General features: G+C 46.7%; 1 protein-coding gene across 1 annotated transcript; it reads left to right on the forward strand.

The window, feature by feature from the left end:
* The first annotated feature begins 10,168 nt into the window (after positions 1–10,168).
* LOC124689117 (G-type lectin S-receptor-like serine/threonine-protein kinase At5g35370) lies at positions 10,169–12,886 on the forward strand. The gene has a single exon (XM_047222707.1). The coding sequence runs from the start codon at positions 10,169–10,171 to the stop codon at positions 12,884–12,886; it is 2,718 nt and encodes a 905-aa protein (XP_047078663.1).
* Positions 12,887–15,810: the final 2,924 nt, after the last annotated feature.

A 15,810-nucleotide genomic window follows, 5' to 3' on the forward strand; every position in this document is an offset into this window, starting at 1 on the left:
TGCAAGCAACTTTTTAATTTTTCTTGCATCAGTAGTAGCATTGCATTTTTCAATAAAATCATCATCAAGCTCCACATAATCTTCCTCAAGATCATCACTAGAGTATTCAAGTTCAGGTGAACTAACGGGTGTAGTAGCATCGGGGGTTTCGAGTATTTTCAATTTGTCTAGATTTAGCAATTGTAGCATCTAGAAAAGATCCCAATGAACCACTATCATCAAGCACAGCAGAAACATTATCAATATTATGAGAGTGTTCAGATTCAGCGAGATGTACCCGCATGCGAAGCATGTGGCGGTGAAACAAGTTTATCAATCACGGATGGTGAATCAAGAGCAACGGAGGTACTCGGAATTGTACCTTTTCTTGTAGTGGATGGTAATATGGCGATCTTAGTATCGCGAGGTTTACCCATGATGGAGAATTTGCAGCGAACAATATTAATCCAAGTGAACTTCCAAATAAAGCTATGCTCCCCGGCAACGGCGCCAGAAAATAGTCTTGATGACCCACAAGTATAGGGGATCGCAACAGTCCTCGAGGGAAGTATTACCCAATTTATTGATTCGACACAAGGGGAGACAAAGAATACTTGAAAGCCTTAACAGCGGAGTTGTCAATTCAGCTGCACCTGGAAACAGAACTTGCTCGCAAGAGTTTATCGATAGTAACGATTTTATAGTAGTAACGATGATGAAATAACGAGCAGCGAGTAACAAAGACAGCGAGTAGTGATTTTAGTAAACAGCAGGATTAAAATACCGTAGGCACGGGGACGGATGACGGGCGTTGCATGGATGAGAGAAACTCATGTAACAATCATAGCAGGACATTTGCGGATAATAATAAAACGGTGTCCAAGTACTAATCAATCAATAGGCATGTGTTCCAATTATAGTCGTACGTGCTCGCAATGAGAAACTTGCACAACATCTTTTGTCCTACCAGCCGGTGGCAGCCGGGCCTCAAGGAAACTCATCTGGATATTAAGGTACTCCTTTTAATAGAGTACCGGAGCAAAGCATTAACACTCCGTGAACACATGTGATCCTCACATCGCTGCCATTCCCTCCGGTTGTCCCGATTTCGTCACTTCGGGGCCATTGGTTCCGGACAGCGACATGTGTATACAACTTGGAGGTAAGATCATAAACAACGAATATCATGATGAAATAATAACATGTTCAGATCTGAGATCATGGCACTCGGGCCCTAGTGACAAGCATTAAGCATAACAAGTTGCAACAATATCATAAAAGTACCATCTACGGACACTAGGCACTATGCCCTAACAATCTTATGCTATTACATGACCAATCTCATCCAATCCCTACCATCCCCTTCGGCCTACAGCGGGGGAATTACTCACACATGGATGGGGGAAACATTGCTGGTTGATGGAGAGGCGTTGGCGGTGATGGCGGTGATGATCTCCTCCAATTCCCCGTCCCGGCGGAGTGCCGAACGGAGACTTCGGCTCCTGCGACGGAGTTTCGCGATGTGGCGGCGTTCCGGAGGGTTTCTGGCGACTTCGACTTCTCTACAGGCGTTTTTAGGTCGAGGCGAATAAGTAGTCCGAAGGAGGGCGTCGGAGGCCGGCCGAGGGGGCCACAACACAGGGCCGCGCGGCCCCCCCTGGGCCGCGCCGCCCTATGGTGTGGGGCCCTCGGGCCTCCACTTCAATTGCCCTTCTGGCTCCGTTAGTTTCCTGGGAAAATAGGGCCTTCGCATAAATTCCGAGGTTTTTCCCGAAAGTTGGATTTCTGCACAAAAACGAGACACCAGAGCAATTCTGCTGAAAACAGCGTTAGTCCGTGTTAGTTGCATCCAAAATACACAAATTAGAGGCCAAACAATAGCAAAAGTGTTCGGGAAAGTAGATACGTTTTGGACGTATCATAGCACACAGATAAATTGTGATACAAAACACATTGCAATCATAAAGAGATATAAATAAGCACTTCACTATGCCATTCATAACAGTGAATAAGTATTCTGTGAAATATAGCCTAAGAGATCCACACGGTGCACACACTGTCACCTTTACACACGTGGGACAAGGAGTCTCCGGAGATCACATAAGTAAAATCCACTTGACTAGCATAATGACATCTAGATTACAAGCATCGTCATATGAATCTCAATCATGTAAAGCAGCTCATGAGATTATTGCATTGAAGTACATAGGAGAGAGTTGAACCACATAGCTACCGGTACAGCCCCGAGCCTCGATGGAGAACTACTCCCTCCTCATGGGAGACAGCAGCGTTGATGGAGATGGCGGTGGTGTCGATGGAGGAGCCTTCCGGGGGCACTTCCCCGTCCCGACGGCGTGCCGGAACAGAGACTCCTGTCCCCCAGATCTTGGCTTCGCGATGGCGGCGGCTCTGGAAGGTTTTCTTTGGTTTCGTCGAGCGTGTCGAGGTTTTCGCGACGGAGGCTTTAAATAGGCGGAAGGGCAAGGTCAGAGGGGGTCTGGGGCCACCAGACACTAGGGCGGCGCGGCCCACACCCTGGCCGCGCCAGCCTGGTGTGTGGGGCCCCCAGGGCTCCCCTCTGGCGGCTCTCGGGTGTTCTGGAAGCTTCGTCCAATTCTAAGACTCTGGGCGTTGATTTCGTCCGATTCCGAGAACATTTCCTTACTAGGATTTCTGGAATCAAAAACAGCAGAAAACAGCAACTGGCCCTTCGGCATCTCGTCAATAGGTTAGTTCCGGAAAACGCATAAATATGACATATAATGTGTATAAAACATGTGAGTATCATCATAAAAGTAGCATGGAACATAAGAAATTATAGATACGTTTGGGACGTATCAAGAGGTCATTACAGTAGTAATGACTTCCAAGACTCAACAAAGCAGTAAATAACAGAAATATAAACATATTGGGTTGTCTCCCATAAAGCTCTTTCTTTATAGCCATTTAAGATGGGCATGATTATTTGATGGAGCTCTCAAACCCCCTTTTTTTGTTGTTGTTTTCCAATTATAAGTGAAACTGACAAAGAAACAAGAACCAAATAAAAAACCTAATAAAACTAAATAGGATAAAACCAAAGATAATAAAAGCAACTATATACAATGCTTACATGTGGATGGGTAATATTGAGTTTGAAGGAGACAACCTCATGTTGGTTGATGAATAGGGGGATGCCTTGGGCATCCCCAAGCTTAGATATTTGCATCTTCTTGAATATTCTCTTGGGATCCATCTACACATCCCCAAGCTTGAGCTCTTGCATCCTCTTGCTCATCTCATATCACCATATTGATTGGAACTTAAAAAACTGCATCCACATAAAGCTTCACAAAACTTATTAGTAGGTTAGTACTCATTAAATAAAATCCATAAGTGTTCAAGTATCCCTAATTTATATAAAATCTATCAAATATTTAGCCACTGTAATACTTGGGTTTCTTATTATTTCAATCGTACATCGAAAACGAAGGAAACTTTTGAATCCTAAGTACAATATTTAAACAAAGAGAATAGAAATCTGTCAAAACTGAACACTCTGTAAAGATGTCACTCAATGAGATAGTTACGTAGCTCAAATTGAAAAACTCGTGATTAATGAAAGACAGATCATAACCTCAGCTCTATGCACAAAAAATTTCAAATCAAAATGCCATACTGAGATTTTTCACGAATTTTTGCAGCACAGCACAGGAAATCTGTCTCAACAGAATCAGTCCGTAAAGATTGAATTATTAGATCTGTCTACGTACCTCAAATCAGAAAAGTCATAACTAACGAAAGTTAGATAGCAAGCACTACTATGCACTCAAGAAATTTCAGATCAAGATAACGTTCTGGTGATTTTTAAAATTTTCTACAGTGGAGCATAGGAAATCTGTTTTCTAGGCAGCATAGTGACAAACTTGCATAACAAACTAGGGGTTATCTATACATTCTATTTACAGCGGGATATGTACACTATATACACTATATACACTATTTACAAGTTTTTAATGAAAAGCTTCCATGGAAAGAATTGTTTTGGTTTCGAAGGCATGAACACAACTGTTCAAGGTCGACCCCCACTTCACCATTACTCATCTTTCCAATCACTTTTCTTTTCTGAAAACATTTTTTTTATTTTTTTATATAAGAAGTACAACTAATTTTTTTTTTAATTCGCATTCCCTATCCATACAAGAGATAGAGAACAACTAGGTACAGGAAGTAAAACTACTTAGAGATAAAGCAAACAAGTGCACACGAAAATATTCACCTACGCTATGGCTCCCCGGCAACGGCGCCAGAAAAGGTCTTGATGTCCCACAAGTATAGGGGATCGTGTGTAGCCTTTTCGATAAGTATAAGAGTGTCGAATCCAACGAGGAGCTAAAGGTAGGATAAACATTCTCTCAAGTTCTATCAACCACTGATACAACTCTACGCACACTAAGCGTTTGCAATATCTAGGAAATAAAACTAGAGCGATAACGGGTATGAGAGGTGACTTTGCAGAACAATAAAATACACAGAATAAATGTTAATGCTGCACCAATAAAACAAACTAAACTAACAGTACCATGAGTGTGGAAAGGCGGTGGTAATAGTGGTGGCTTTGTCCAAGATCAATTAGTGAAGATCTTGAGTTCAATGTCTTCGATGCAGCTTTCTATGTAGGAGAGGCTAAATATAAATGCTCTTCCTCCGGGATTACAAGTACTATATGATTGGCTTGCTAGCAAACATCCGTAAATACTAGCAAGCATTAAGGTTTCCCCAACCATAGCCTTAAGTAAATGGTCCTCTTACTCCCATACATGCAACTATCCGGTTCGCGTCCTTAGGTTTCTGTCACTCCGGCAGAACTTCCCCCTTCTAGTATACAAGTACTACCAACCCTATGGTGCTTGATCCATGCGCGCACAAATATAATGGGCACCAAGGACGGTAACATATCAACATACAACTCTAATGAACCAAAGAGAAACAACCAATCAATCAAAGAACAAATAAACTATGACAACATGACATAGATTATAGGATTATAACTTATAGCATCAAACACCATGTTTACATAGGGCTGTACAGAGGTTTGTGAGAGGATGGACCACTGAATACAATGAGGAGTTGGTGATGGAGATGGCGGTGAAGACGTTGGAGGGCTCAGCGAGGAGCGCCGAGAAGCGGAGGCGTGGGCGGCGGCGGCGGCGGCGCGGGGGACTCCTTCCCCGCCGCCGGCATCATGGGGGAGCGCCGCCCCTTAGCCTTCTTCTTCCTTGAGTTGGTGCTGGTGTAGATGAGTGTTTCCCCCTCCTTGGCTGCTGCCAAGAAGGAGGATTTTCGTGACAATGCTTGGGGGCCTCCAAAAATAGGGTTTCCCATCAATATATAGTGTTGGAGATGCAATCTAGGCCATGGGATGGATGCCCCTTTGATCCAAGGGCTCTTGGGCACCTCTAGAACCTTCATAGGACTTCCCTCTGTCCTTCATGAGCCTCACAACTCGTGGCTGGGCCGAAATATCCAGGTATGGAAAGAGTTTGTGTCAAATACGTCACCAACTTTCAGAGTCCCGAGACTGCACGAACCTCCGCAGTAATTCTGCTCTGCCGGATGCATCCGTTGTCCGTTCTGGACGAATAAGATGTCCAAATTATTCGGCTTGAAATTCTCTACAACTTTGTAGTTTACGACTGTTCCATTGGACGTTGTTTTGATGGAGTTTTGAAGTGATATTTGAAAAATGTTCAGCAGGGACAGATTCCGGGAAATTCCAGATTTCACCATAATGAGCTATTTCCTTCCATATTTGCCTATTTCCTGCACAACAAAGTCGAAACCAAGAACTTGTGCACTTTTGCAACTATTAATAGGTTAGTCCCTTAAAACATATAGTAATTGGTGTAAAACAAGCATGGAACATCAAAAATTATAGATACATTTGCGACGTATCAGCCAACCAAAAGGAAGGGCCGGGGAGGGTCGCCATGGCCCCCCCATAGGCCGGCGCGGGCCCTGCCCTGGCCGCGCCGCCTTGTGGGGAGGGGGCCCACAGCCCCTCTCGTCCGCCTCTCTTTCGCGTACTTCATCTACCCGAAAACCTAAGGTGCTGGGGATAATCGCGAGGAGACACGGCCCGCTCACGTGGGGCGGAAAACACCAGAGAGAAAAGAGCTCTCCGGCAGGCTGAAATCCGCCGGAGAAATTCCCTCCCGGAGGGGGAAATCGACGCCATCGTCACCATCATCGAGCTGGACTTCATTGAGATCGTCATCACCATCATCTCCACCACCGTCACCGTCATCTCCACCGCTGCACCTCGTCACCGTTTTAACATCTAGGGTTGAATCTTGATTGTTTCATAGGGGAAACTCTCCCGGTATTGATTACTCCTTGTTATTGATGCTATTGAGTGAAACCATTGAACCAAGGTTTATGTTCAGATTGTTATTCATCATCATATATCACCTCTGATCATGTTCCATATGATGTCTCGTGAGTAGTTAGTTTAGTTCTTGAGGACATGGATGAAGTCTAAATGTTAGTAGTGAACTATGTTGAGTAATATTCAATGATTTGATATTTAAGTTGTGGTGTTATTCTTCTAGTGGTGTCATGTGAACGTCGACTACATGATACTTCACCTTTATGGGTCTAGGGGAATAATTGTGGGGTTGCCGGAGTGACAGCAACCTGAACCCCCGTTGGTATATCGATGCAGGAGGGATAGCAGGATCTCAGAGTTTAAGGCTGTGGTTAGATTTATCTTAATTACTTTCTTATATTTGCGGATGCTTGCAAGGGGTATAATCACAAGTATGTATTAGTCCTAGGAAGGACGGTGCATTAGCGTAGGTTCACCTACACAACACTTATCAAAACAATGAAGATTAATCAACTATATGAAGCGAAAGCACTAGACTAAATTCTCGTGTGTCCTCAAGAACGTTTGGTCATCATAAGTAAACAAACCGGCTTGTCCTTTGTGCTAAAAAGGATTGGGCCACTCGCTGCAACTATTACTCTCGCATTTTACTTACTTGTACTTTATTTATCTGCTATATCAAAAACCCCCTGAATACTTGTCTATGAGCATTTACAGCGAATCCTTCATCGAAACTGCTTGTCAACACCTTCTGCTACTCGTTGGGTTCGACACTCTTATTTATCGAAAGTACTACGATACACCCCCTATACTTGTGGGTCATCACTGGCCTATATACGGGCAAACATGGCGACCGTGCCCACATAGTAAAAATGTGTATTAAACATAATTTTTATTCGACAACAATAATAGCCGACAAGAGTCTAGTGAATATGTAGAAATAACAAAAAAAAGATCCAGTTTAGGAGTAAGTCAGCACCATAAACCAATGTTTGTACCATGTAGAAACAAATTAATCCGGCAATCATCGGCCACTAGTCTAGTAAGGCTTCTAGTCTCTCTTCGACGCATCTCTTACATATTACACTAAAGTATATCTTTGCTAGAGCGATGTTAGTACCAAGTACAGATCAGACACATGTCACAAACATAATTACTGAACCTCCTATTACATATAAGACATATTTGACAACAAATTACAAGGACATGGCAATGATTTGGTAACAATATTCTCTTGATACCATGTATGTACTCTAGAATTTTCTATCTCATTATACCAAATCATAAACCAAATATCCCTATCAAAATATTCTTTAGCATATGAATTAGAGATCTCTGCCAAGATCGGTAAGATACATACATAAATATATATGCACTATATTCATGTAAGTGACACAAATTAATACAAGAAGGCACGTGGCTTTTCATTTACTATTTTTTCCCCGTATTTGAGAGGATTTATTTAGTTATCTTTCTATGGTGCAATGTACTAGAAAACTAATGTAAATTTTATTACAAATTCGGTTTAGATTAAGCACAACATGTGAGCTATGACGGTTAATTAATACAAATGAGATATAAACAACTTTGGAAGTTTAGTATAAATAACTGTATTTATTATGGCTCGTGGATTTCCTTAGAAATTAAGAATAATTTTTTTATCGTATTATTCACTTCTCTGTCCTAGAATCAGTTAGTTCCGTTTGTTGCATAATTTACCATGTGTTTACACACCAAGGATAGATAGGTATGATAGTATGATGTAACTTGAATTTTCCATGAATCATTAGAATTAGAAAATGGACGTACTTTATGTTTGGAACACAACTAAGAAAATAAAAGTTACCAAAGATGAGAATCTACGATTGTAATGTTAATAATTTCCCATTAAAAATCATCGTAGGTTTCGGTGTTGTAGAACTATCAAAACCATAACTAACTGAATCAATTAAGTCTATGGGGGACAACTAACGCCTATGACCTCATAAATTGCAGAGATGTGGCTTTATATTTGAAGATTAATCAATATTTTAAATTTATAAAAAAACCATGTGTGCTAAATTTATTGTTCGTTCCATTGACCAGTTCAATCCATGTACTTGTATCCGGTATGAAGAGGATGTGTGTGAGGACATCCTCCGATTGAATCGCTTGACTTTAATCAATAAAAACTAGCGCAATGTTGCATAAGAATAAACCTAATTCTATTACATCACAGAATCTCAGTTGCAAAGATTATGAGACTCACGGGTCAACATAAATCACAGTAGAATTTAATAGTGTATACATTTTTTTTGGTTGCAACTCACGTGCAATTTGAGAAAATTGCATTTGCAACCGGTGTGGTATTGCTAGGCGTTCACGAAACACCACATATTCTAAGAGTATCATATCGCCTAAATCTGTATATTTTCCGTGTGTTTATGGTTTTGCGCGAAAAACATGGTTAGAATAGACACCGCAAATTCGACTAATCTGAATTTTTTTGCAGACGTCGGCATTCACGACCTCCTTGCCCGCACAATAGGTGATTTGAGGGGCCTTTGCAGGTCAATACTCATCCTTGCGAGGCAGTGGAGCGAAGGGAAAACACCCTCCCCTCCCTTCCCGCGCATAGGTCACCGCCACTGCAGATCCACCGTCCCCGGCCGGATTCCCCCCTCGCCGCGGTTTTCTTGCGCCGCCATGGCCGCTCCAAACTCACCGGACCTGCCAAGCACCCTCGCGTCGGTCGAATCGACCACCACGGCCAACCCCGCAGCTCCATTCGCCGCTGCCGCCGCCCAACTCTCGCTCGGTGCCATGGCCGATTCAGGCAACGACTCGGTCAAGCGCAAGCGGCAGGGCACACACTTCGTCGCCGCCGCGGTGGCGACCAAGGCGAAGGCACCGGCGAAGAAGTTGCAACCGAAGAAGACGGTGGTGAAGAAGGCGTGCGCCAAGAAGGCGCCGGTTAAGAAGGCTTCTTTGGCGGAGCTGACTGCGGCACTCCAGCCGCCGACGGCTCCTACGATCGCGATTTGGTAAGGTATGGTTTGCCCCTTTCCTCCTTGTCGACGACGGTGAACTCGCATGCCGGTTAATCCTCTGCACCGCAGGCCGATTGCGTCTCCTTTTTATTTGGCTCACTTGGGTGTCGTGCCACATGTTTAATGGCTGATCGCCAAGGTTATGTTTGAATTTAGCTGTTAAAACATTGCAGATTTGGCACATATGAATATGTTTGGAAATAAGCAAAAAACCCTATTTTACTGTTTAGTTTACAGTTTTGGTACCGTCTCCAGATCCCGCATGCGCAAAACAACATATTTTTTAGGAGCCTTTTTGGTCCCATGTCTTGAATTTCGATTTTTTTTTGTATATCTGTATTGTTCGGAACATTGGTGAGGTAATTTTGAAGATCACATTGTCCATTGTTTCGTTCTTCAGAAGAGGCGCTGTCGCGTCTCCGATTTGCGTTGGGATCAGACCCTTTCAAAAACTAATCTCCAAGCTCGATCGGACTAAACAATCATCAGAAGAGGGAGCTGGGAAATCCAATTAAAAGCTGCCGCCAATTCCACCGCCATGTTCAAACTCCGACGACAGCATAGCAGATGCAGAGCAGATGGCGAGCTAGGTAGAGCTGCACGCGGAAGCACCAACCGCGCGCAGGCCAAAGTCGTCGTCGCGTTGCATTATCTTTTTCGCGCGCTCCGCGATCAGATCCCACCCCGGCCAAGCTAGCCAATGGCGCCACTCCGAGTCAACTCCTCCCACCTCCATGGCATCGTCACGTCGTCAGCTCCGGCGCCCCCATGACCCGGCCGTTTCGTCTTGGCCATGGGGACCCCGTCGCCGATGCCTCCACTCCTCCTGCTTTCGCTCATCCTCGGCGCCCGACACGCCGCCGACGCCAGCACGGTCAGCACGGAGGTCATCACGCCGGACTTCTCGGCGTCTTACCTTCTGTTCATCGACACCTACGGCGTGTTCCTCCGGTCAAGGAGCGGCGCCTTCGAGGCCGCCGTGTACAACCCGGGCGGGCAGCACGACCGGTACTACCTCGCCGTGCTGCACGCGCCGTCCAAGACCTGCGTCTGGGCCGCCAACCGTGCCGCGCCCATCACCGACAACGCCACGCCGGTGCGCCTCACTTCCGCCGGGCTCGCCGCCGAGAACGCCAACGGGACGGCCGTCTGGTCCACGCCGACGTTCTCGTCGCCGGTGGCCGCCCTCCGCCTGGACGACTACGGCAACCTCGCGCTCCTCGACGCCGACAACGCCACGCTCTGGCAGTCCTTCGACCGCCCCACGGACTCGCTCGTGTCCTCGCAGAGCCTCCCCGCCGGCGGGTCCCTGGCGTCGGCGGCCTCAGCATCGGACATGGATGAGGGCCCCTACCGCCTCAACGTCACCACCGCCGACGCCGTGCTGTCGTGGTCGGGGTCCCTCTACTGGCGCCTCTCCAACGACGCAATCTCCGTCAAGGACCGCGACGGCACGGTCGCGCACATGACCGTGAACGGCACAGGGATCTACCTCCTCGCGGCCGACGGCGCCGTCATCATTCGTGTCGCCATGGCCCCGGCCGAGCTTCGAATCGTCCAGCTGGGCGTGGACGGGAAGCTGCGGATCTCGAGCTTCGCGTCCGCGAACGCGTCGGCGTCGCCGATGGACGGCGGGATCGTGTCGCCGAGCAGGGGGTGCGACCTGCCGCTCTCGTGCGGTGCGCTCGGCCTCTGCACGCCCAACGGCAACGCCACCACCTGCACGTGCCCGCGGCTCTTCGCGACGTCGCACGACAACGGCTGCGCGCCGTCTGACGTCTCCACGTCGCTGCCCGCCGGCTCCTGCGGCAGCGCTGGCGGTGCTGGTGGCAGCTTGGCGATCACGTATCTCCCCCTTGGCAGTGGCATTGCTTACTACGGTAACAAGTTCTCGCCGCCGGCCGTGGCCGGCTCCAACGCGTCATCGTGCCAGAAACTCTGCACCGGCAACTGCTCCTGCCTCGGCTACTTCTACGACGACTCCTCGCGATCTTGCTACCTCGCGCAGCACCAGCTTGGCTCTTTCATAAGCACCAACGCCACCAGTGCCGCCGGCATGTCCGGGTACATCAAGGTCCAGAGCTCGCAGTCACCAAGTTCGTCGTCGGGCGACAGCTCGTCTTCCAACAAAACACTCGTCGCCATCCTGCTGCCTACCGTCATCGCGTTCGTGCTCATCGTCGTCGTCGGCGCCATCGTCATCGTGTCGTGGCGCAAGAAGGAGCGGCGCGCGGGGAGGCGCCCTTCGGGGCCCAACAGGGACGTGCAGCTCAGGCGGCAGCCTCGCTCGCCAGGTTCTGCCTCGGCTCACCTCGTGCGCGACCTGGACAGCGAGGACGACGCCGACGATTTCGTCATCCCCGGCCTCCCGACCAGGTTCACGCATCAGGAGATCGAGGACATGACCAACAGCTACCGTACCAAGATCGGCGCTGGCGGGTTCGGCGCCGTGTACAAGGGCGAGCTCCCGGACGGGTCGCTGGTCGCCGTGAAGAGGATCGAGGGCGTCGGGACGCAGGGGAAGCGCGAGTTCTGCACGGAGATCGCCGTGATCGGCAACATCCACCACGTCAATCTTGTCCGCCTCCGGGGATTCTGCACCGAAGGCCAGCGCCGTCTCCTCGTGTACGAGTACATGAACCGCGGCTCGCTCGACAGGCCCCTGTTCCGGCCGACGGGGCCTCTGCTCGAGTGGAAGGAGCGGGTGGACATTGCCGTCGGCGCCGCGAGGGGCCTCGCCTACCTCCACTTCGGCTGCAACCAGAGGATCATCCACTGCGACGTGAAGCCGGAGAACATCCTCCTCGCCGACGGCGGGCAGGTGAAGATCGCCGACTTCGGGCTCGCCAAATTCCTCACGCCTGAGCAGTCGGGCCTCTTCACGACGATGCGGGGCACACGTGGGTACCTGGCGCCGGAGTGGCTCACCAACACGGCCATCACCGACCGCACAGACGTATACGGTTTCGGCATGGTGCTCCTGGAGCTGGTGCACGGTCGCAAGAACCGTAGCGAGCACGTGAGCGACGGCACCGGCGGCGGCGAGGACTCCATTATTAATACCTCGAGCGGCGGCACGGCGGGGAGCTCGTCGCGGAGCTCGAGGAACGACTACTTCCCGCTGGTCGCGCTGGAGGGGCACGAGGCGGGGCGGTACACGGAGCTGGCCGACGCGCGGCTGGAGGGCCGGGTGGTGGCAAAGGAGGTGGAGAGGATGGTGAAGGTGGCGCTTTGTTGCCTGCACGAGGACCCTCAGACGCGGCCGAGCATGGCGGTGGTGGCCGGCATGCTCGAGGGCACCATGGAGCTGCGCGAGCCGCGCGCGCAGGCGCTCGGGTTCCTCCGGCTGTACGGCCGCGGGTTCGCCGGGCCGTCCGACGGGAATATCATCAAGCAGGTAATAGTGAGTGGCGCCGTGGCTACTGATCGCATTCGGTCGGAGGCGACGATGACGACGATGAGCGGGTGGCCGTCGTACATGTCGTCGACGCAGCTGTCCGAGCCGAGATAGCGCGCGTGAACTGGATGATTTCCCCCTAGTGCTTAGGTCGTACCCCACGATTTGTTATTGACTAGCCTGATTGATCCTTGGTAGAACAGAACAGAGGGATTGAGCTGAGTGTGAGCTCTTCGTTATTGTATCTCTGCAATTTTGCTGTGGTGTGCTCTTTGCAATGATTTTGTTTACATAGAAGTCTTGATATAAGGTCGGCTTTGAATCGACCAAGCCAACAATTGACTAGGAATTAGACCATAACCTACAACACACACACAAATCACACCCTGAAACGAACAATAGAAGACAACACAAAAAGAACGCCAAGCCGAAGCGTCAACTTGATCGAGGTTGAGAGAGTCTTGTCTTTTGTTGCACCGGAGCTACTACGATCTTGTTCACGCCAACAACCCTCCACCGCACATAAACTGTAGTCCAACGTGGAACTCGACGACAGGCCAACAACATGGCCATGGGACTGACATGGCGGGGCTGTGTATAAATAGCTATGCCGATGTTGCGAGAGGGTTGCAACACCAGAGAAAGCACAAAGGGTGACCCACAAGACACTACAAGAGAAGCTTTTCCAAAGCGAGGCCACCAAGAGGAGCAGCTTGAGGCAGAGGGACGCATTGGATCAATTTGGACCAAGGATGAACATCGAGACGCCCTCAAGAAGGAAACGACACCCGGCGGTGATGACATTGAGATTTTTGCAATTACAAGCGGATTGCAATTTAAAAAAAGTTCTTTCTCCTAGCAAAAAGTGGGTAGTAGATGATATTTTTACTTACAAATGTGTATTGCAACTAAAAAGTTTCTAGTTACATCCCGTCTGCAACTAAGATTTCCAAGTGGTTTCAACTAAGAGAAAGCATTATCTCAAGTAATACAAAATGTACCGTGAACTTTACTTGAAAAATTAAGCTAATTCTGTGTCGAGAGATTATTAGAAGCACCCTTGTCTTCTTTTAGTTCCTAATCACCTAAAATTCCTCATCTTCTGGCCTAAAAATAGACCCAAACAGTATTCCCCTGTACTAAATCAGCCAGAGTATCTAAAATATGCAATTTTACCAAGAAGTAATTGCAATCACTATTTCTAAACTTTGAGAGACAGAGAAAAATATCATTTAGGTTGGTGGCATGTGGTGTGCCAGCCTAAGGAGAAAGGTGGCTTGGGAGTGCCTAATATTGAAATGATGAATCAAGCTTTTAAATGGTAAGTGGTTTCGAAAATTGGAAACTAGAGAAGGGATATGGCAGATACAGTGTTTTGGTTCATATGCGTAGATGCACCTATTATGAAAAATATAATTTCAATAAATTTTGAAACTACTACAAATTTTGGACAGAATATCTCGGGTGTACATCCAGACATTCTTTAATGTTCGTGGAAAAAACATTTTTGGTGTCCTATGTAAAAGAGACAAAACATGTCTCGGGATTTAGTTATTTGGGATCACTGAAATTTATCTTTTTTTACACAAGCCACAAAAAATCCGTTAAACTTTGTGTGCCACCAAAGAATGTCTGGATGTGCATTCTGATATTTTTAGCATAATTTTCTGAATATTTTGAAAATACACTTTTGGACAATGAATGCATCTACAGGTACGAGTGAAAAAACGATTTTCCCGGATATGGCGTACTTTTGGGAGGATAAAAAAACCTAGAGATAAATGCATTTCTAGGATTAATCATAAGTCTCGTGACTCCCTGGTTTAGGCAGGTTTGATACGAGTAAAAGAAATGATATGAAAATTTTGTAAAAAAATATTTGAAATGATAGGAATACTCAGTTCTCTATACGGCCATGATTTGTCAAGCCAAAGTTTAGTAATTTGGTATGTGCTCTGTTCTTGTCACACGAAGTTCACACACTTTATTATCCATATGGATCACATATCATTGATTGAGTTTCTTCTCAACTTTTTCCACACTTTGTGGCTTACAAATTCTTAATTGCACTTTTTAGGTTAGCATACTTGCCAAATTTAGCCGGAAACCGGAAACCAAACACCTCTGCAATAATAAAAATGCAAAACGGTTTGGATTCAAGAAAAAAATGAAGGAGAGATGTTGGATTCGTTGTTGATTTTATTGTAAATGTTTTCCGAATCTGCTGCAAAGAGATGTTACTGAAGTATTGATAAAAATCTGAAATTTTCGGGATGCTAAGAAATTTATAAATGTTGGATTCATTGTTGATTTTAGTTGAAAACAGTGTTTGGACTATAAAGAGATGTTGTTGCGTACCGATGAAAATTATAAAGTGTGATGCTACATAACAAATGTCTAAATGTCGGATTTGTTGTTTTTTTCTTTTGGAAAGATTTTTTTGGAACCACAATGAGATGTTCCCTAAGTATGGATGAAGTCTGATATGTGTGATACCGAATAAACACTTCTTTTTTGAACGGGAATGTCCTCGAAAGGCATGGAAGCTACAATAAAGTTGGATGGTTATATACCGTTTTACAAACTGGGCCCTAGACGATAACAGAAGTGCAAACAAGTTCTGGACATAAGCACAAAGGATCCTAAGAGAATATAGAAAAAGCAATCAAGTCCTTGGTCGTCATCGACACATAGGCTCTAAAAACGGCTGCCTTCCGCACCACCGAGAACATACCACTTGGGATGTGGTCGATGATACGTCTCCAACGTATCGATAATTTCTTATGTTCCATGCTACTTTATTGATGATACCTACATGTTTTATGCACATTATATGTCATATTTATGCATTTTCTGGAACTAACCTATTAACAAGATGCCGAAGAGCCGATTCTTTGTTTTCTGCTGTTTTTGGTTTCAGAAATCCTAGTAAAGAAATATTCTCGGAATTGGACGAAACTTTCGCCCAGGGTCCTATTTTTGCACGAAGCTTCCAGAAGACCGAAGAGATAACGAAGTGGGGCCACGAGGCGGCCAGA

Source organism: Lolium rigidum, chromosome 2 (assembly GCF_022539505.1).
Source record: "Lolium rigidum isolate FL_2022 chromosome 2, APGP_CSIRO_Lrig_0.1, whole genome shotgun sequence".
Taxonomy (NCBI): domain Eukaryota; kingdom Viridiplantae; phylum Streptophyta; class Magnoliopsida; order Poales; family Poaceae; genus Lolium; species Lolium rigidum.